The sequence below is a fragment of the Pholcus phalangioides genome, unplaced genomic scaffold (genome assembly GCF_987345545.1).
Source record: "Pholcus phalangioides strain wild (caught in Gottingen) unplaced genomic scaffold, Ppha-v1.0 ptg000015l_1, whole genome shotgun sequence".
Classification (NCBI taxonomy): Eukaryota; Metazoa; Arthropoda; class Arachnida; order Araneae; family Pholcidae; genus Pholcus; species Pholcus phalangioides.
Genome location: NW_028301608.1, coordinates 89,569,387 through 89,593,277, shown reverse-complemented (window position 1 = coordinate 89,593,277; position 23,891 = coordinate 89,569,387). Strand labels below are relative to the sequence as shown.

At 35.6% G+C, this 23,891-nt stretch overlaps 1 protein-coding gene across 1 annotated transcript; it reads left to right on the top strand.

The window, feature by feature from the left end:
- The first annotated feature begins 1,163 nt into the window (after positions 1-1,163).
- On the top strand, positions 1,164-23,861 carry LOC149076990 (uncharacterized). Its single transcript, XM_089244720.1, has 11 exons — positions 1,164-1,318; positions 2,448-2,692; positions 7,520-7,746; positions 7,957-8,020; positions 8,581-8,674; positions 11,020-11,816; positions 12,978-13,150; positions 15,958-16,096; positions 16,582-16,686; positions 19,184-19,327; positions 19,647-23,861. Exons 2-11 carry the CDS (start codon positions 2,462-2,464, stop codon positions 19,770-19,772), a joined length of 2,100 nt encoding a protein of 699 aa, XP_089100846.1. The 5' UTR covers positions 1,164-1,318; positions 2,448-2,461; the 3' UTR covers positions 19,773-23,861.
- Positions 23,862-23,891: the final 30 nt, after the last annotated feature.

Genomic DNA, 23,891 nt, shown 5'->3' with positions numbered 1-23,891 from the left:
TCTTCCTTCAGCAAATTTTCGTCAGCACTCCCCTCACCTCTTAACGCATATTGAAATCAGGTACGTACGCGGGGGGGGGTGGCATGAACCCCCACTATGCCCCCCCCCGATGATAAAACAAAAACTTTTTTTTTATGCAATAAATACTTAAAAACATTTAATTTGGGAAAAAAATACCTTTACATGTTATTATAATCAATTTCTGTTAACTTCAATGCTATTTAAAAGCTAAGAACAAAACTTTTTCTTTAAGAAATTCATTATGACCCACCCTCTAAGCCACAAAGGTCAAACTTATGGCCCGCGGGGTTATCTGATGTGGTCAGCCACCTCAAACCTAATTTTGGTGAAAATTAACTAAACGGCACATTTACAGATCGCTTAAGTGACCCGTAGCGCAATCCCAGAGTATTTAAGTGACCCGTGACACATCTACAGATCATTTGAGTGACCCACCGCACAGTTCCAGAACGCTTGAGTTGTATGTGGCACATTTAGAGATCTCTTATATGGAATGTTGCACAGTTTTGGAGCACTTAAGCTGCCCGCAGTGCAGTTCTACATCACTCAAGTTACCCGCGGGACATTCCCAGATTATTTAAGTGATCAACGACGTAGAGATCATTTGAGTGACGCGCGACAGTTTCATAGCACTTTAAGCGAAACATTTCCAGTTCACTTGAAGGATCAGCGGGACATTTACAGATAAAGTAGTTCTATAGAGAACTTATTAATAGGGAGCCATTCAAGCATTACGTAAGCAGATTTTCAGCCATTTTTGACCCCTTCCCCCCTTGTCAGCAAAAGTCAGCAAAAGACTGACCCCCCCCCCTCCCCTCCCACTGTAAGCAAAATTTCGTCAGCAGCTTAGAATATTTCATACCTTCGAAAAGGGGCGGTTGATGACGTAAGAAACCTTCAAACCCCCCTCCTCCCCTTGTCATCAAAAGTCATCAAATCTGAAGCCCCCTCCCTAACCCTGCCGATTCTGACGTAATACTTGAATGACCCCTAAGGATGTTTTCTTTGTTTTTCTTAATGAAATATGGTCAGAGAGAAAATTTTAAGCTGACAGTGATGATGTCATCAAAAACAGCGCCATCTAAAGTTTTTTCAAAAGTGAAGACAAAACTTATATAAAAAAAAATAGTAAAATTGATTGGCAACGTCATAGATTGTTGTCAAGTCAAATCGTCTCCCATGAATTTTTACTTATGTCTATCTAATTTCCTTTTTATCATTCATATTTCTTTTATTTTTCGACACAACGAAAAAAAAGTTTTTACTTAATGACAAGTGATCTTTCATGAGCAAACAGGTTGGTTTGTTTACATTATTTCCCTACATTATGTGCTGTATTAATGTAGCTGATATAATTCATTGATTACAAACTCTGGCCAGCGGGCCAATCTGGCCCTTCCGGAAAACATTATTCGACCCGCAATCATCGCCAGAGATATATAGAATGGCTTGGCGAGAGGGGGGGGGGGGAATGAACACGATGGTGATGTAAAGGCGTGGGGTGGAGACTAGAGTCGATGATGATGATGCATATTTAACATTAGATCTCAACCTGGGCCCATGTGGCACCCCTCGCGGTCCTGGGATATGCTAAGAGGGGCCACGGTGAGCTGTGAAGAGATGGAAGCTTTCAAGTGCAATATGGCATGAGAAAAATGTGACTACTTTCAGGATCCAGTATAGCTGGCCATATAACCAGGACCATCTTAACTTGTGGGCCAATTTGGGCATCACATCCATGGGGGGCCCCACAAGAAGAGATTTGATTCTTTAATTTTTGAGTGTATGTACAGGCCTGTCCTGAGAATAGGTGCCAGAACCTAGGGGCTAAGGTCGTTTGAGCCTCCTCCCCTCTTCTCCAATAACTTCTGGAAAAACAATACAGTGCGGCTTCCCTCTCCTGCATACGCACTTGAGTCCCGTGTATACGGAACGACCAGCTGCTTTTGCCCCCCCCCCAATGTTTTCTTTATATCGCCGCCTCTGGTCTCGAGTGCCCTGCCCCTTTTTTCCCAGGCAAAATAACTTTTAGACCCCCCCCCTAACTAGAAATGCCTCTAATTTGTATCTTTCCAGATTAAGCATACAAATGAGATCTTATTACCATGATGTCCCAGGACCATGCCTGTGTAGCCCATGCCCTAAGATGGCACTGTATGTGTACATAAGCTTTTTTGCTTCTAGCTAACAGTGAGGGGGGGGGGCAGTATGTTACTTCGGTCAAGGTCTCATGATGTTAAGATGGCCATGAAGGAACGTCAAAATGAAACCAGCACGAGAAGGAACCTCACAGAACTCCAGCCCATGGTAGGCATTGACCCAGGATGTTCTCCGCAGATGCCATTTATTGTCCCTCCTAAGGTTTGTTTGATTGCCCGTATTTTACCCAGACCTATGCTTAACTCTTTTTTTTTTTTCATCTATAGGCTTTTTAGGACCAATGGCTACTTCCATTCAGGTCCAAGAGGCTTCATCAGCTCTATTAGTTGATCCAGTTGACCCAGATTTATCAGATGAAGATCAAGCTGCATCAGCCGCTTCTGCAGCCAATGAAGATGGTATTGCTGCGAATGCGGATAACCAATCTGATACATCGGTTCGAGAAATATACAAGAACAGCTGGTTAAAACAGATTCCACCTACTGATAAGTGGTCTGGTCGATTGTACAAGGTATTATTTTTGCAGCAGCAGTAAAGCATTTATGTAACATGATTTCTTTTGTTGTTTATAAAACTCATTATTTATAGAGCATCTATAATAGAGGGCTTGAGAAATAGAGAGGAAATACATGTGACAATCAAACACACATTCTGGGAGCCAAGTGTATTTCTTTTGTCTGAGCAATAAACTAGAACACACAGACGATTTCATAGGGGGCAATACCAATTTTTTAGTTGCCATGGTGACCTAGCACCTGAGATTTGTCAAGTCCTGGTCTATAATTAATATAAATTGGCATATTCTGGGCTTTCTATGACCTTAGCTACCCACTAGAAAATTATGAAACTTCAGGGATATCTCAATAAAAAAAAATGGGGGACATTTTTAAAGCCCCTGGTAGAGACGGAAAATACAATTCCTGAACAGGCAAAATGCCCATTGGGGTGGCTGAGAAAAAGATGCCCTCAACAAATATGGATGCCATATATTTCAAAAATACAGCAAGCCAAAAATACTTCCATTCTAAATCTCAGAATAGCTTTTGTTGCAAAATCAGTGTTCGTAAAAGAGTTTCACCGCCAAAGCATGTTGTTGCAAACTCAACATCCTGGTCTTTAGTAAATAAATAAAAATAGAAAAGTCTGTTTCAGTTGGAAATGTCTAGATACCCTTCCATAATGCTTGAGCAGTTTTGTCACATACTTACAAAAAGTTAGTGTGTGCTGGAAACACATTCTAGTGGTGACGTCAGAACTGATTTTTCTTCCTCCCAATTTCTTTTTCTATCCTTTCACTGAGATATTCCTGAAGTTTCATAACTTTCCTATGGGTTAACTTGCAATGAAAGGGTCCCAAGGTGATGTCTTCGAAAAGTTTCGAGAAAATTGCCCTGATTAATTTAAATTTGCGTAAAAATGTGAATACTAATATTTTAAACGCTAATAGAGATGTTGAGAATAACTTTAAAAACAACCACTCCAGGGTTTCATAGAGATGTCATTCAAACAACATAGGCTATGATTAGCCACAGCACAGGCGAGGAGAAAAAAAAACTATTTTCTAAAAGAGAGAAGCTGGAGGGAAAAAGAAGAGCTAGGTATGTGCTTGAGAAAGTTAAAATGGGTTTTTTTTAAAATATATATTGCCAGGAATCCACCACTATTTTTTTTGTGTGGAGAGAGGGACCAAATTTTTTTTTGTGTGTTTTTCACTTGTTTTTGGGCAAGATGAATGTGTGACGGTTGACTTTTTTACAGTTTTAGTCATGGCACCAGTGTGATGATGGTTGTTTTTCACAGCACCAATTATGTTGTGGTGCAAAATTGTTGAGTACTATTTAAGTTGACAGTACTCGAAGAAAGAAAACTTTTGGCCTGGTGATCATATTAGTGGGGTACCATTTTTGAGTTGTTACCGTGACCGCAACAGCCCTTTGTGTGTCGGTGAGTAATTCTCCTGAATAAATATGTACTAGAGCATTTTAACCGAAACAATAAAGTCACAAAGAAAAAAAAATATGTCAACACACAGAGGTCTAAATTACTTTAAGTTCTTTAATTCTTAATTCATATAACCAAAAACAAAATACCAAAAAGAAAAAAACAACGATGCTGAAATACCTTACTTTACTTATTGAAAAATTAAAATTTAAATATCGCTGCAGTTTGGTTTTTCCTGACCACTCAACAAAATTTGTAAGAGAAAATTTACTCACATCTCCCATATTATGGTCACTTCATTCTTGACAACCGGATTTCGATGAACAGTTCCCTTTAACCTGAACACTCAGTACGGACAGTTCGTTTTCTCATAAGTCATCCTTTTGACTGGCGAATCTGCTTGGCGAATTGAACGATTAATGTCTCTGTATCTACTGAAGCAACGGTCCGCGTACATACTTTACGATGTCGGAGCATCAAAGTTCTCCATCTGTACTACCACTCGGGGTAGTGTGGTCGAAGTACCATCCTTGGACTGGACTGCAAGAGACAGCTGCTGGGCTTCATCTTTCTGGCATGACAGTAAACCTTCTTTTCTGGATCAGTTTGGAGCAACTGATGGATATGACCAACTGGGGATATGACGAGACGATGCTTCATACTGTTTTTCTTGAGCTTACATCTTCAAGTAAAATGTTACGACTTTTGGCAGTTCAGAACTACATAGGGGTTTTGAGTGACTTGACTTGGGATATGAGTTTCAGGGGCTCTTCAAGTTACGTGGGGGGGGGGGGATTCTTCAACGGCGGGACCGCGCTTTCTTGTGCAACTGGTCCCGATGAACTGCACGCCTCCAAAGTTTTTCAGTGATAATATGTAAATTGAGTGATGGGCGGGGCTTGAGAAAGCGCACCCTCTAATTCGTCGCGCAAACTGCGTCATCCAAAATTTTACCCAATTGTATCATGAGGCGCGAACACAAACATGAAACCAAAAGAAAAACATCTCTCAATACGGGGTCGATTTAAGAAAATGAACGGCTTTCAGCAAAGTTTATAATTACAACAATAATTTTCAATATAAGATTTCCGGATTAAATGCACAAATATTCATCAAAATCAAAAAACATTAACATCATTGTGTGGGGAAAAAAATTAGCTTTCCAACGATATGCGACATCATATATAAATATTCTTGTTTCGCGACATGCCGAAAAATTTAAATCCAAACAAAGGAAATTCTTAAAAAAATTCAAATTCAACACTCTCTCGATGACAGAGAATAATTTCAAGCATATAACATTATTTCAAAAGGTTTCTCTCCCTCAAAATATTTTATAACACAAGCCTTTTTTTTTTCTTCAAAGCATTGGAAACAGTGGAGAGAAAAAGGGGAAAAAAATATATAAATTTTTAAAATTGAAAAACTCACACGGTCTCAAAATTATTTAACTCCCGGTTAACAAAAATGTTTGTTTCCCTTATTTAAAAAAAAAAACCATCGACTCAGAATATGCAAAAGGCGAAAAATCGGCTTTTCAAGTATAAAAAAAAATATACAACAGATTACGAACAAGTGAGAGAGAAAGAGAGAAAAAAGAAAAGGAATCTTATCTTCCTTTTACATGTACCGAACGAACGTGTTCGTGTGGGAACAAGAAAACTGACTCATCAAGATGGCGATAATATCTTTGATTATCAGTGGATCATTAGGTGTGTCTCTCTCACAAAAGAAAGAATATATTATTCAAAAGAACACGCATTTTCTTGTTCAATTTAACTCGGAATTTCTCAAAATTTTACAGGAAGAATCAGAAAAATTCAAGGAATTTGTTGTTGAACTCAAAAGATGGAGATGTCAAAGCAAAGCATTTAATATTTAGGATTTCCCGACAAACACATACAGTGTGATGCATAAAGAGTGTGTGTCCACTCTATACAAACGATCTGTGGTTCAGATCTCGGGCATTTTATGAATATCAGACGGAATGATAACACAAGAGGAAAAGGAACTAGACAACCACGAGATTCGGTTCAGCTTTCCACAATAATATAAAGACAGAAGCTCAGATATTTTCCACGCGACAAACACAATTATATTTACATTTAGCAAATTTCACTTATTTGACATGACAATTCTGGGTTGAAATATGTCAGGCTTCTTTGTCAAAGGGGGGGAAAGTGTCCTACTTTTCCCACCGTGACAAATGTACTTAAATTTTTAAAAAAATTTCAGGACTACGCTTTTAGGTCCCTTTCCTTATTAGCTAAGGCTGTAGACAGCCCAGAACATGTCAGTATTAATTTCATCATTTGTTCCTGGATCAGCCTCATTACCCATTGACTCTCAACTCAAAAGGGCAGAAAATAGCAGTTTTATGTTTTAAACTTTGCTTTTGAACTCGGGTGGGGGGGGGGGAAGAGCAAATATGTTATTTTATAGAAGTCAAATACCTTAAAAGCAGGATCACATGTCAGTTGTAGGGAAGTATGAAAATACAATGGCACTTTGAATTTCACAAGTTTTATCTTTTCCTACTCAAGTGCTGCCTGGTGAGCGTGTGAAAAAACTTGTAATTCAAGGTACAGTTTTTTTTAAGTATTTTTGATCATCAAGCCTGGAAGGAGTGAAATTTGAGTTTCCATTTTAATTTAGTGATATAAACTGAACGGAAATTATTTTTATGGGGACATCCAAATTATACATAGGCAGAATTTTGACAATTTTTGACCTCCCCACCCCGTTAGCAAAATCAAGTAAGCTGGATGAAAGCCTCGTAGACTAATACTGGTCCCTATCTACGAGACTTCGCTGACTCACAGAGGAGTATACAGGGGAATAGAATTCCCTTGTTCTCCAAAACATAAATTTAAATATGTTCTCATAAAAATTGAAGAAAAAATGCCTTTGAGTGGATAAAATACTCGTCTAAAGTATCAAAGGATGTTTAAAGGTGTCATTCAACTTTCCTGACATGGGTACAACAGAAACGGTGACATGACCCCAGAAAAATATTGCTACTGCAGAGAGTCCCATATTGAGGGGTTAGAACACCAACCTCTCAGTGAGTATTAAAAAAAGCTGCCATTCAGAATCAGCAATAAATTGTAGGCCCCGATCTAATTAGCCCTTGTGTGCAGAAAATGACTGTAGTGTGACAAAAATAAGACATTTGGAAATCAGATCATTTCCCAATTTCATATTTCTATACTTTATTGCTTATGTAGTTATCATTCAATCCCCCTCCCTCCCCAATGTCAGCAAATGCAGAATCCCACCCTCTTCTCCATGGGTGCTTATGTAATAGGCTACCTGAATGTTCCTTACGTGTTTTTTTTTCTTCATATATTTGAAAATTCTAGTTTTCACTCTGTGCATAATTTTCTCTTTTGTTTAGGCTCAGAAGCCAGAAAAGTTTTGGGTCGTGTTCTGTGTTCATGACGAGAAAGATCCGTTCTTGGAATTTTATGAAAATCGCAGGAGTGCATATTCGCACAATCCTCTGTCCAGCGTGGATTTGAATCAGTGTTTGCATATATCACCAACAATCGTTGTTCAAGAAAATGACTACGAGTTTGCCATAACTCTGCAAATGCAAGTGATTAGATTGGCTGCATCTACCAGGTTTGTTCACCATATTGCCTTTATTTCTACACTAGTGAGGTACACTTTTTGCTTGATGTGAGAAAATCAAATAGTTTCCACTGTGAAAGCAAAATGGCTCATGATGATTCACCTTTGAACATGCATGACTAATAAGTAGATGGAAATACTCTTTGATCATTTCTCAATTTTGTTATTACATTTTGTTTTTGAACTATAATTTTCACACAGGGAGCAGATGGTTGAATGGATGGACACAATGAGAAACAAACTTAGAGAATTGAAAGTTCTTGAGGTATGTGCTTGAGAATTATTTCTTCCTCACAAACATTTTATTCAGTGTTTTCCCCCATTATTTCCTTTGGTTTTTTTTTCATCATATTCGTTTTTTACCGTTATTTCTAAATTTTTCTCTTTTACTTTTAATTTCACCAAAAACTTCAAATTCATTTTTTTAGACTCAGTTTTTAATGACGAAAAAAAGGTTTTATTTTACCATGGTGATCTTAAAGATTCCAAAGGATGTTGCCAAACTTTGTTGGGGTGCTAGGGTGAGCTGTCAGTATTGATGTGTGCATATTTGTGTTTTGAAGCCATTCTTCGTTAGACTATTCTGAGGGAGCTGCGAATAGACGTTGACTGAGGCAAGGCAGCTGTGAGTGATGAAAGTTGGAACCACTGTTTTACCATGATCAGAAATAACAAAAAAAAAAAATTATATTTTGTATCTCTGAAAGCTGTGATGACTTGGGGGTGGGAGATATTTTTTTTATTCTTAAATTTTGCAGGAATTTTCTCTCCCTTTTAATTTTCTTCCAAAACATTTAATTAATTAGGAATTTTTTTTGTTTTCAGCCAAAAGATAATCTGTATAGCAGAGAACCTATAGCATCTCCTAAAAGTGCAGAATGCAGAAGTTTTGAGTTTCCAAGTACACCTACTGATGAAGGTGGGCTGCTTCATTTCCTTATTTTGTTCATTGAATTTTAATTGTTTACAATCAACTGTACTTAAAAATTAAAAAAGAATTTTTTCATTGTGACCCCCATCAATAACACTGAGTAACAAATTTTGACAAAGTCCTGAACAAAAATAGCCAAACATACAGCCATAAACAATGTAATTTGGTGTGCTGAACACAATTTGACTGAAAAAGAAGGCTACAGTTTTCCTCTGAAATTGCACACTTAATAAACATATAATTACACAATTCATTGAAACACAACATAAGTACATTGAAACACGACATAAGTACATTGAAACACGACATGAGTACATTGAAGCACGACATAAGTACATAGAAAACAAGATGAAAACATATAGAGAAAACAACATAAATGTATAAAATGTATAGAAACTTTACTAACATATAGAGGCTTAACATTGGTGTTTTTTATAGTACAGCACACACAAATACATAGAAATTCAAATGTATTGCATCACGATCGATCATTTATCTTTGTCTGATACATACTTAGTTTTGCATTGCGCTTGTACTAGACGATAAAGAGCATTTCTCACAGTTGTCCTGTAGTAGTAATCAGCCATCATCAAGGTTGAACATTTACCCTGGTAATGTTGTTCTAGAGTAGTTAGAGGTCGTTCAAGTATTACATCAGATTTTTAGCCATTTTTGACCTCCTCCCCTCCCTTTGTCAGCAAAAGTAGCTAAACTGTAACCCCTTCCCCTTGTCAGCTCTGCCCCACCTCCAAATGCTTATTGGGATCAGGGACATGTGTGTGTGTGTGTGTGTGGGGGGGGGGTATAGGCAGGGTTAATGTCCCCCAGACGATCATAAATTTATTTTTTTGGTGCAAAAAACATTTTTAAAGAAATTTTTAATTTCATAGGAAAACACCTTTATATGTTATTATGATCAATATCTGTTGATTTCAATGCTATTTGAAGGCTATGAACTCAAAATTAATTTTTTAAAAATTCGTCTGACCCACCCTCTAAACCATATAGGTTAAATCCATGGCCCAGCAGACCAAATGTGGCTGGGGTTATCTGATGTGTGTCTCGCCACTTTAAACTTAATTTTGTAAAAATATACTCAATGGCACATTTCAAATCGCTTAAGTGACCCATGGCACAATTCCAGAGCTTTTAAACAGCCTGTGGCACATTTTCAGATCGCTCAAGAAGGTCCATGGCACATTCATTTGTGTGACCCGTGACATAGTTTCAGAACACTTGAGCAGTCCGTGGCACATTTAGAGATCCCTTGAGTGACATGTGATGTAGTTTTAGAGCACTTAAGCCACTTCCAGTGCAGTTCTACATCACTTAAATTAACCTGCGGCACATTTCCAGATTACTTAAGTGATCTGCAGCATAATCGTGGATCACTTGTGTGGCACACAGCACACATTTCTAGACCACTTGAGCGGACCAGATACATTTCCAGATCACTTGAAGGAGCCGCGGAACATATAGAGATCACTAAAGTTTCTGGGTAGAGGTTTTAACAATAAGAGGAATGTTAATTCAGGAGCCCACAAACTGGTGAAAGGTGTTTCTCGTTTTTGGTATACCCGGAAGATGGCATTAATACTTTATATTTCGATAAAGGATGGTTGATGATGTAAGCATCATTCAAGCCCCCCCCCCCCCTTGTCATCAAAAGTCAGCAAACTTGAACCCCCCATTGATGCTGACGTAATACTTGAATGTCCCCTTACCCCTTTTTCATCATACAATAACCCTCATAAAGCACTTTATAACTTGAGCCAATAAATCTTTTTCATGGCGATATTCGTGTCCAAAAGGTCAAACCATTCAGAATTGTAGATTTTCATATCAGATGCAAATTGATTGTTGTCCAGTGTAATTGAATGAAAATCATTTTTTAAAAACTTACTTCAATTGTATCTCTGATTTTCATCTATATAAAGGTGACAGCAATGAGAATATGTAAATTGCGTTTTTAAAAACATGAACATTTATTTACACACACGGACAAGTTATACGCGACATCCATTCTCTATGATGAAATACAATCACACTGATTAAAACATTTGAAAACTCTCTCGCGATCCGTTGCTAGGTTACCATCCGTCGCAAGGCAAAAAATGTGACAACGGGAAACGTCACAGAGCATTGTTTATGATTGGTCACTACATGTATGATAAATGATTATAAAGTGTTGAAATTCAAATTTCCTTTTAATTTCAAGGGCTTTTTTGTTCTAAAATCTGTAGATTTCTTAATTGGATAGGATGGAAGAAATAAATTAGCATGAGTACTTTTAAATTGATGGTGCTTAACTTTCTCCTCTTATTTCCAAACAGGAAATCAAGTCTTTTATAACTTCGATTTGGGCCGTTTATCTCTCAGAGATCCTACATCACCTCTCCCTCCTGTTCCTCTCATTCCTCCACAGAACAGAAGTGAAGTTGTTGCCTCTTCATCTGTTGCATATGTGAGAAATCCAATGTCTATCCAGTCTTCATTAAGCCTTACATCTGTTGCGAGCGTATCATCGCTGTCCAGTCTCTCAGAGCAGGAAAACAATATACATTCATCTCAGCCATCTCTTGCAGCTGCATCCACCATTGTTTCTCCCCAACATATTGTTCCTACTTGCGCATTTCCTAGCAGTGCGATAGATAATTCCTTGTATGAACCGTTGTTTTGTGCTGCACCCCTGAATCAAAACTTGAATGTAGTACCTGGTTGTGTTCCGAATCCCAGTTATGAAAATCCTCCAGATTCAGTCAGAACAAGAGTTAACAGTGCCCATCCACCACTGCCACCAAAAATGAACAACATTTCAAGGAGATCACATTCAGTTGGCTCTAGCGAAAATCTGGAATCTCAGAGAGAAAATGGGAGCAGTCACAGCAACAATAACAACAGTAGTTCCTCCTCTAGAATCCTTGCAACAGAACAGTTATCGAATAGCCGATTCACTAGCTCTGGTCGTATAATACGTCGATATTCAAGTGAAGAATTAGTTGGGCTGACTTTCATACAGCCCAATAGAATATTGCAAGGGCACAGTGCTACTGCAGCTGCTCAAGCACAGAATGCTGAAGAATCTGTGCATAGTGGCATGCCTCCTCATCTTAGAAGCTCTCAGACAAGTGTAAGACAATCAGTGTGTTTTCATATGTGCACACTTATGTGTATAAATGAGACTTGCTGTTACAAGGTTTGTTCAAAAAAGTATTCAACCATAACTATTCATGCATAAACCAAGAAAACCATGGTTTGGTGGGTAGGTGAACCTAATGCACATGCTTGAATTTTTCACTGCCGGCAGAAGCTGTCAGTTGCCAGCAGTAAGTGTAAGGGAGCATCACAAAAATTCTTGTTTGACTGAAATTCAGTCCTTTTTAGGGGCAGTTTCAGCTTGGGGAAGGACCAAAATTCACATGGAGCCATGCCAGGAGAGTTGGGAGCCTGAAAAAGCACAGTCGTGTTGTGTTTGGCCAGAAAATGCTTAACTAAATGTGAAGAACGAGCAGGTACATTATTGTGATGGAACCAATAATTGTCTGCAGGTCTGGCTTTTTGTGCCTCGCATCATCATGATGGCAACTCAGAACCTCTAGGTAGTACTTCGTGGTATTGGTTGTGCCCAGTGGGGGTGTATGATCTACTCTGAGATGAACCATGCCACTGGAGTCAAAGAAGACAAGTCAGCATGACTCTGGTTTCTCCACTGATGTGTGACCATCTTTGAAATGGTTGTACCATTCCTTTATCTGTGTAGTACCCATTACTTCATCCCCCGAAGGTCTGTTAAATTTTTTAGATTGTTTCCATTGGGAATCACTAAGCTTTGTGCAAAATTTAATGCAGTAACATTCAAGTTTTTCAGCCATTTTGTAGTATACGAAAATCAGATGGCACACTTCACATATCTGTGATATACCAGCAACTGGCAGCTTCTGCAAGTAGGGAAAAATTCGAACATGCACATTAGGATTGTCCACATACGTCAGCCAAACCAAACCACGCCTCTCCAGCTTCATTGGTTTACGCACGAAAAACTGTGGGCAAATAACTTTTGAACAAGCCGCATATTTTTATGTTTAAATTATGGCAACCAAAAGGTTGGCATTGGCACCTATAATTTTATGTGTGATTACAAGCTTGAAAACCCAACACATTCTTTGTCAGTGTGCCTACAACAAACATTCCAACTTTGAAAAGTTGGAATTGAATTTTTTTTTATCTAATTTATTATCAAATTAATTCAAAATAATTATCTAAAAAAAATCTTTCTGTTTATTATTTGTAGGTGATGGACAATCCATTTCCCAAGGATGAAAATGGGAGAATTCTATCGCTCAGAGAAGCGCAAGTTCTGAGATTACAATCTGAAATTAGTCATAAAAGTGGCGTGAGGCTTGTGTTGAGGCGAAAGGACTGTTTGAATGCTGTAGCCTTCGTTGAATGCTATGGATGTGTTTGGTAATATTCATATAACATATTAAAGCTTATTTTTATGAACCTGTAATGATTTGATAATTAGTTTGTCAAATTGGAAGTTCATAAATAGGAGAGATGATGAGAAAAATGCAGGAAATAAACTTTTTCACCTTTTTATTGATGATTTCCATGAAAATAATTTATTTTTGTTTGCTTCATCACACTATTTCGGTAAATATAAGATTCCGCAGAATTGATGTAGGATAATATTTCACACAATTCTCGCTTTTCTGAAATATTTTCAAAATGGTGGAACACAGCTGGAACCACCAGCCATAGAAATGATCTTTGATTAGATGACACTATGTAATTTGATAAATCCCATACTTTTAGCAATTTGTGTCTTTGGAAGAGTTCGCACAATTTTTTTCAAAATATTTTTTTTTTGTCATCAATATCAAGCACAATCTTTTTGGTTTTGTTGACATTGCAAAGGGGATGAAAAGCAGTTGGCTGAAATAGAGTTTAATCGACTCTCTACTTAGAAATGGCCTATCAATAACCTGACATATTTTATCATTTCTGAAACCACCTGTTTATCCAATTAGTATGCATGAAAATTGAATTATATCAATGCATCCTTGATTCATAGTCATCCCAACCAACAATAATCAAACTCTCCTTCCTGGCACGTGTTTGCAAAACACCTGTATATTGGTGATGACAAATTGGTGAACTCTAAATAGTGTGATATTTTCTCAAGTAATATTTTCCCTTAAGACATATAGAACATACAAATTTGAGTTTACTTCTGATTACAACTAACTCGAAAGAAGCTAAAAGAATGAAAGAACCACCCCCCCCCCCAAAAAAAAAAGAAAAAGGAAATTGTGGAAGAAAAACAAAGTTTGTAAAATATAGAGTTGATAGAAATGTTAATTCATAAAATAGAGCAGATTTTTTCATTAGCTCAATGGCATGCTGTTCTGAACCATTTCGTAAAAAAATAGCATGTTTGTAAATTGAAGGTTTATAAAATCAAGCCGCGACTGTATATTAGAAGTTTAAAAAATATGTTACATTAGATTTTATACATATTATGAATGAATGAATGATGTGCTTTACTTCAAATTAATATAATATTTTCAAGTAGAATATAGCTTACATACATCATGAACAATTTTCATGTTTTTAAAAGCATTTTTTTACTATAAATTTTAGGTTACAGAAAAGAAAACCAAATCTTTTATCCTGTGCTTAAAAAAAATCTGTTAAAACATCTTTGTTTCATTTTTTTTTATTTTCTGTTAAAAAATCTTTGTTAAAATAATATCAGGTGTTACAGCACTTGAAAAATTAATTTAATAATTAAAAAAAAAAATTAAATGCCAAACAATCTTGTGGGACTTTAGCTCATCAAAGAATATGAATGGGTTGAGGTGGTCTGATGGATAAAACAATTAATCTTTTAGATGACGTAATCAAGATAATATGTAACTGTAAATCATTAGTTACATATCATCTTGATTACGTCATCTAAAAGATATGTAACTGTAAATGTGATAAACTAGTAATTATATGCATGATCACAAATCATCTCTGTAAATTTGATTAATTTTGCTGTATTTATATATTAATTATACTGGCAATTATACATAATCCCTGAATTGAATCTCTGAATGATAATGGTAACTTTGATTAAAAAAATGTAATCACCAGTGAAAAATAAATTTGCAATATAAAAATAAAATTTATCAGACGCACCAAAATAGCCAGCGATTATGCATGATTACCAGATTTATCACTTTTAGTGTAACATGTAGGCTTATAAATACACAGACTTCCAAAAGTTGAGCACATGCCAGCTTGTATAACATAATGACAGCACTTTAATCTTGCTCCTCTGTATTGGATGGTTAATGGAACACAAATATGTGGTACTCTGCAACAACCATTGATGTAACAGTTGTAAAGGCTGCTTGTCAATTTTGCTTGGGTACTATAGTGATATGCCAATTACGAAAACGATTCCAAACAAGTCAAACAGTTGTTTGAAGACATGCCCAGTTTTCCAAGGCTTACCAGCCCCCTCTGATGATCAATATATTGCTACAGTAGCCAAGTGAAATCTACGTGTGACCTCCATGACTCTTACTGATGTAGCATCACTTGGTAAGACAATATCAGCCAGTGTTGTGTGCTGAAGGCTCCACATAAAGTGACTGTATGCCCAAGTACCACGTTTTTATGTTCCACTAACCATCCAGTCCAGAGGGGCAGGATTAAAGTGGTGTTATGTTATATAAGCAGACTCCTACTCAAGTTTTAGAAGCCAATGTACACTTAAACCTTGATTTATAATGAAGTTGACCCTGCTTGTAATGTTACATAAGTCCCTCTTCATGCACTCATAGTTGAATTTCATCCCTTCACAATCTTGCCCTACTTTGCTGAGCTGGTTTTATCAAGTTCATTGATATATCATGGCAACATTTAACTGCTTATACAGTCAAACCCTGATTTAATGAATCGCTTAAATCTAAAAATTTTATTCATTAAATCTAGGAAAATAATATCAGGGCTGAGATTAACAAAAATTTAAGGGCAAAAGCTTCTAAAAAAATTTGCTAATTCGAGAAATTTGTTAAATCGGAGTTGGTTATATTGATTTTGACTGTATATATGTTCTGAAATGTATTGCTGTGGACATATGTTAAATTTAGTGTTTACAAACAGCAATTTATTTGTGCAAGCCATTCATAAACATGTGTTCACAATATTTTTGTTCTGGATGATTTATATTTGTAGTTGTTTCCCCCACTTGTGACAACTTTTTGCCAAATTTTCAGGATTGCTGGTTGGAAACAGAAGGAGCATCCACTACTACACAGTGCCTTCCATATTGGTGACCGGGTATCTAGTATCGGAGGTCATAGAATCCATAATATACAAGAGGCTTTGAAAATTATAAAACTTCAGACTTCAGTTGTATGTAATCAGTATTATTACAATTCTAATTATTTTAAAAAAGAAAGTTTCAAAAGAATCAAACCCAAAATTTCACCTACCATCTACCAGAAGAATTAAAGAAAAATTGTTTTTATGAACGTTCAAAAATTTAAAGTTCTAATTTATTTTTGCCAAAGAATTTAGATTTATCCTACAAGTGAGGTTTTACATTAGAATAGACTGTTTGAGGTTAAGTTTTTGCGATTATGAATGATTATGCATTTGAGATTTTGGACACATGTTGCGGCTTATCATCACTACAAAAAAATCCATTATTAATTAAATTTAAGGCCAATAAAAGCTTGATGAATTTTTTTCTCCGTGAGTTAAATGATTCATTACCAACTTATATTAATGAAAATTATTTTTTTTCCTCCCCGCTGTTATATTTTATATTTGTAGAAGCATTCTATTACCTTTTTAAAGCCTTGTTTAATACAAATAGTGTGTTGCATTTCCAACAGGTCGAATTTGTTGTACGCAGAACTCCATATGCGAAAGTACTGGCCATCAAACGTGAATATGAAGGTCAAGATTTGGGCATTGTCCGTGAAGGAGGAACTGCTGAGGTAATACAATGAAAGTCTTATAATGATAGCTTGCAATCATGAGAAAAATTGCCATTATAATGGATTTCCCATTATAAGCAAATTTACATTTTTTGCTCGGCCAGGTTAAAAAATTGCAGAAAATTGTTACTCTATCTGCTTTAACCCTTTAAACAGCAACAGCAGGGCAGAAAACGCTGAACCGTTTTTAAAGTGTCATATGGCTTTTAATTAAGAAGGATTTCTTCTGATTGTTTCAGCAGTTGCAAAGTAAGGGGTATAAAGAAAGGTAGTGCATCAAGAAATCAATTTTACTAAATAATCGGGGCTTGTCAATGCTAAAATAAAAGGACTTAAAGGTGGTGAAATATATCTTGTGCCAATGCCGCTTAAATGGTTAAAATGTTTTTTAGATCACTTTGTTCTAGCATTGATGAATGAACAGAATTCTCTCTCTAGTCATAATATGTTTTTAGTCTTTCAGCATTTTATTTTCCAAGACATTTTTTATTAGAATTTTGTATTAGCAAAGCATTGTCGATGAACCAAACATTTAAGATTCTCAATTATTAATCACTGGTCATTTCCATGGCTGCATGGACTCATCAAATTTTTTCCATATATTCGGAAAGATTTTTAGCGCTATTTGTTCAGTCATTCACAACCACTTTAATCTGTAATTTCTGGTCCCATGGCATAGCTGCCAAGTCTCCCGAATTTTTCGGGAATCTCCCGAATTTTAACTTCATCGCTCGACCTCCCGAAAAGTTCTTAAATCTCCCGAATTTTTACGAAAATCACAAAAATCCCTAATTGTCCGTAAACATTCCCTACTTCATTAAAAAAAATCCCCGCTTATGAAAACAATCCCTAAGAAATTTCTTGTGGGGCATCAAGCCTCTTTTTTTTCCCTTTCGAAATGACGTCACACGTCGTAAATGGGGAAATTCCCTTTTTAAGGAAGTTTTACAAACCCTCTGATGGTAACAAGAAAGTTGTTTGTCTTATCGTGCAGGGAAATGACTTAGCAGCCAATAGTCCTGGATAATAATTGAAGATTATAGTCACGCGCATGTGGTCAAAATTTCTTTTGTTATAACGTGCGATATAACAAAACACGAATACTGATAAGCAAAAACATATTTAATCAATTTTAAAGATACTTATTCCGATGAATTTCCTTTCATCAAACGTTCCAGAAGAGGGGCCGACTTTTCCTTTTTGTACAAGTTGTGTTACGGACATAAACATCGGTCATGGAAAGACTGCCATCATCACTCGTGAAATGAAAAAAAAACCCATCAAGCAAGCGTTACAAAAAGTCAGTGTTCTTCAAAAATTGACGGTGTTTTCCTTCATCTTCCGATGATTTTGGGGTCATTCGCTCAGAATGTTTGTTCACAGCGTTTCTGATTGAACACAATATTTATTTTTATATTATTGAAGTTTTGGCCTCCAATTTCACTTGTTTTTTGCGTAGGAATTTTATTCCCAAGGGTTTAACTTCCATGTGTGTAAAATCCCTATTTTAATTTGACTTCAGTTTTTGAGTAGGGATTTTATTCCCTACGCTTTAACTTTTATGTTTGGAAAATCCCTATTTTATTTGGAAAAATCCCTATTGTATTTATTAGGGAGTGGTTTTAGCATAAAATACGGGTGTGCGCGAAAATCTCCCGAATTTTCATTTTCAAAAGTTGGCAGCTATGCCATGGTCTCAGTCACTGGGAGAGACAAAAGTCAAATAAAATCATCACATCCCATGTGTATAGTCAGGAAGCCAAAAAATAGAAGGGAACTAAAAAAATTTTTTACTTTTTTATTTCTGTGCCCATTCTTTGTCAGAGTAATCATGAGGAGCATGTGCCACTATAAAAATCATGATGTTCTATTCATTAAGAAAATGAAGAAAAAACCATGGGTGGAGGTACGAGGTGGGGGCCTTGCCCCCCCCCCCCCCCCCCGCGTTAGTAGCAGAGCTGACTGATATAATGTATATAACAATATAATGTATTCCGCCTATGGGGAAACTGTAGTTTTTGAGAATTTTTTGATGTTATATCGAAGGCTTCCTAATTTTCAACTTACTACAATGGAATATTTTTTGTACCTTCAACGTCACTTGACATATCAAGATTCTCATTATAATCTTTACTCGTTTTATCAAATTTTTACTATATTTATGTGTACATATATATATATATATATTAATTTTGTATTCAAATTCCATCAATCAATGTGCTTGTATTCTTTTTTTATTGAAAAATTATTATAGTTTCTGTAGCAGTGTTTTATTTTTGATACAGTGTCTTTCATGTAATCGTTCCTTATTTTATATTTTCCAGTTTTCTTTTTTTGCTGGGATATTAAAAATTGACTTTTTATTAAAAACACTTCAAGCTTTTGAATCTTATGATGCTGGAATTACATGGAATTCATTCAATGTATCTGGTTAATAATAGAATTGACCTTATTTATTTTAAAGATTGCAACGAAGTGTTCATTAATATTATTCCAGATAAAAGAAGTCAAACCTGGCAGCTTAGCTCTTAGATCAGGCCTCTCTCCAAAAGCACCTCCAGTCGATACTATTGGCTCCTGTAATTGGTTCCTGACTGAAATCAACCACCGTCCATTAAATTTGTTTTTCAAGGATAATGAAGTGAGTTTATTTTAAAATGATTTCAAACTTTAATTTCTAGTAATTGCTATTTGATGGCTACAGCACATAATATATGATAGTAACTTTTTCTTTATTTGAATGCCCATCACATACCTCATATTCTCATTAAAAAAGTATGTTTTAAGCAAAGTCGCCTATGTCAGGTAAATAGTGCATATGCATAAATCAAAATGTTGTCAATTATATCAAATATGAACATCCCAACATTTTCCTGTATTTGATGAGCACTTTGTCATGAAATGCAATTTCCTTATCAGGTGTTTACTAATAATGTGAGGTCTGTTGATTCTTTTGTTAGGTACATGACAGATTGAATGCGGTGGGACTGGATATATCGATACTCGTTCAGCCGGTGGACTTTGTTAAAAGTCTAAAGAAACAACTGAAAGCAATCAGAGGTTATAAGGACTATACCTTCCAGTAAATTGTTGAATAGACATTGTAAAAGATGCATGTGTGATATTTGTATGGGGGATTTTTTTCAACCATGTACAATTTTAAGGAAAAAATCTTTTGAGTGTTACTCGTGTGCCAATAGAATATACGAACCGTTCATAATTCATACGTATATGTTCATTGATGTTTGCGTTTTGTGTAGAGATATATAAGTGAATGTAATTGCATGGATTCTAGTGATGAGAGGATATTTTTGAAATAGTTCATGGATTTTTTTTTTTTTTGGTGTCAGTTTATTGGTTTTTTTTCTTTTTTTGATATTGGGAATCTTGCTATTGCAATGCAAATGGAACAAATCCTATGATTCTCATTATTTCATTTTTTTAAATCTTCGTTTTAATCTACATAAGTTGTATGTGTGTGTCAGGAACTTTGTATTAAAGATTTGATAGACGATTTCTCAATTCATGAGCAGGCTTGAGAATCTCTATTTTATATTTCGTAACATACATTACATTCCTTGTAGTCATGTATATCAAGTATTTGTTAGTCAGTGTTTTAGTTTTTCCTTTTAATTTGGCGAAGGTATTGTGTGTAGTTTGGATTTGTTGCCATGAAATTTCCATCATCCATTATGTTATCATATACGAAAACTGATTTTGTTTGAAATCTGATCTGAAAAAAAAAAAAAATCTCTGCATTTATGCTTCAAAAGCAGGAAATGTTATATCTATAGCATATCAACTGAATCACGTACACTTGCATTCTGTTTGTCAGAGAACTAAATCCAAGAGATTATTTTTATAGTCCATATTTTAAAAAAACTACAAAATATTAAATTTTTTCTATACAGTTTGTTGTGAAAGTCCTTTTAGAGAAAGAGCGTTCACACAATCACGTGTACTGAATGATTTCACATTAAGTGTTTGAGCATACAGATGCATTTTTAGAGAAAAGCCATTCAACAGATATTTAGTGTTATAAATCATCCAGTGCACAGTCAGGGATATATATTTTTGTCATGTTCAACGTTTTTCTTCTTCTGCAAAATACATTTCTGTTCACTGTGATTTCCAGCAGCTATTTCATTTCTTGTCCACTAGTAATTTTTCAGAAATTTTAGAGATTGGTAAATACTTACGACAATGTTTTTGGTGTTAATTGGCAGTGTCTGTGTTTAAGATCCAGATTTCTCATAATTCTCTTAATGGGATTTTTACCCTAGTCATGACTGATGTTTTTTTCCATGATATACATTTTTGTTTACTGCCATTTGTAGCTGCTCTTTTTTTCTCTGGCCTTTAGTAATTTTTGTAATAATTAGCAAATGTTCCCATTGCATTTTTTTTGATAAAATTAACAATATCTGATATTTTTTTGATGAAACTTTATTCATAAGGGCATTACTGATATCAATCGCAATAATTGAATAATATTTTATCGAATCAGAATCAAATGATCACGTCTGCCTGCAGACCACTTATCTACTGGTCACGGGCCATTTCTGGTCTGAGAAACACTAGGTCCGTGTGATATAGTGCATTTAGTAATGAATTTGATTAGTTTTTTTTCCGCTTTGGTTTAAGCATAGTGTATGAATGAAATTTTAATTGCTGTTGTGACGAATCACTTGTCACAACCAGGATCTCAACTGATTATCACAAACAATCCAGCGTAATGAGAGTCGAAATCTGAGCAATTTACTTTTAGGTGTTTTTTAATTTACGTAGAATATTTTAGAAATTTTTAAAATTTTGACAAAATTGATATCACCAAGTCATCGATCCATATCTCAAATCACTGGTAGTCAGTTCATCATAGCTGGATGTTTGAAGTCGACTGGTCCATTATTTTACCTTGGTAGGCCTTACATGATGAAAAAGCAGCCTGAGGACTGTAGAGGTATTCCAAACTATGGCATTCTAACTTCCCAGGTGGAGTTAACCATCGAGTGGTGAAGTAGTACAGCTGAATATAAGTCAAGTGATGACAAAGACACAACGTTCTCTCTGCCTTTTATACTGAACAGACAACTAATCATAATTGATTGCATCACTGATTTGCATATATTCCGGATTTCTTTTATCACTGTGGAATCATAATGTAGCAATAGTGGCCATGACGCTTGATTACACCTTTTGCAGATGAGAGGCTTTCTGTGGTGGCACAATGCGGGAAAACCAAAACCAGCGGACCTGATCATAGTAGACGAGCATCTTACCACTGCACCACTTGGGTGCCCAATAACTGGCTTATTATATTTTCCCAACTCATCAGGTATTGCTTTGTTCTGACTGATCATTGTGGACTTGAGCTGATATCTTACGAGTGCCACCCACAAATTTAGAAGGATGTGATTGAACAGAAAACGGAGAAGAAAACAAAGATTGAGTTATCCATGTAGTGGTCTTGCTCATTTCTTAAGTGGTCATCTGGCAAGCTAGAAAAGCACAAGCACTCACTGCAATCATTGGTCAGCCAGCGGGTGAAAAGTCTTGAACTTGTAGCTAGAAATGAATCTTCTAATTCAGTAATACAATTTAGTAACCACCTGATGACGTCATACTGCAGCAGAGAGGAAAATGAACTTGTACAGAGAAAACAAGTTTTTTCCTTGAGAAATCCTCAATTGATGACGGCTGCGAACATTTTATCAATTACTTAGGTGGATTTTGTACTAATGAAATAGTAAAGGTTGCAGAATTACAGCATTGGCAAATTGTTGAAAACTAAATATTTTACTTTAACCCTAGAATACTAACTCTGCATCTCAACAATTTACAGCTTACTTTTTCAGCTAACAAAGATGATTCATTCCAGAATCATGTTAGTGTGATTTCACATAGGTTTCTTGGAAAAGCATTTCATTCATTCCAGACACTGCTCAAAATTTAAAGACAAGTCTTTCAATTAAAACACTAAAGAGTGTTATAGAAACTGACTTGTAAAATGAAGGCTAAAATGAACAGGCCTCAGAATTTGTGATGAGAATTTTCAGGAAGATAAGGTACTGAAGACCATTTTATTTTGCACTACGCACACAATCAACACGAGCTCTAGTCTACCAATAACCATATAGCTTTAGTATAATGAAGCTGGTGTTAGCACAACCCAGCAAAGTTCATTGTGTCCTCATCCATTTGTCAGGTCATTTTTGTGTCTGATATGTACAGATTTTAAAGATAAGCTCTTATAGAATGTTCAGTTTGTTGCTAAGAGGCTTGCACTGAAAGAACACATGCTCTGAAAACCTTGTCTTTTTTTTATTGGCTGGATCTTTAGTTTTACATTAAATGGTTCCAACTGATGCCCACATATGAATCTTGGAACAGTGATCAACCGTTAATCACGCTAGAGAGTAACAGTAATTCTGATGATGACTGGAGCTAAAATTCAGCTGAAGACAACAGCTATTTTATATTAGTGCATGTATCCATGTCAATGAAAACGTTCATTAGCCAAGGTAGAAAAAGCACGAAAAAAAAATCTACATAAGCCGAGGCATTCATTAGCTGAGATATCACTGTATTTGGAAAGTAATATTACTTCAATATACATTTATTTTATATGCAATTTTTGAGGCTTGCACATCTTCCATAAAGCCTTGTATAAGCAGCACAGTTCAAAATATATATTTTTAAAATGGTTTTTGTGTGGTTTTCAATATGTGTCATTAACTATGAAAAACAATTATGCACTTATGGGTTAAAATGTTGGGAGAATAAAATTGTAGTTATGTAGCTATTTATAGCTTTTGAAATACAATTTATAAAATTCATTGAAAACTGTTACAAATGCACTCTTTAACCCTCTAACTCAAAAAATGTGCCAAATATCAATATATAGAATGAAATATTTTGATGTGGAAGAACTGATTTTTCTTTTATAAAACTACAATTGCATATCGATACAGAAAAGTCTATATAATCATATTCTTTTTTATGATAATGAATGAGAAGAATATTTCCCCCCCTGGTGATAGGAGATTGAAATCAAAAATAAATGCTCACTTTTGTTAAATAAGAAATGTTTGAGAATTCTTGAGCATCAATGATTGAAAGGAATATTTCATGTATGCAACATTTTATCGTCATTGTAATAAATGTACTGCATTGTTTTTGTATAGTTGCTTTGTACATGCTGTCTG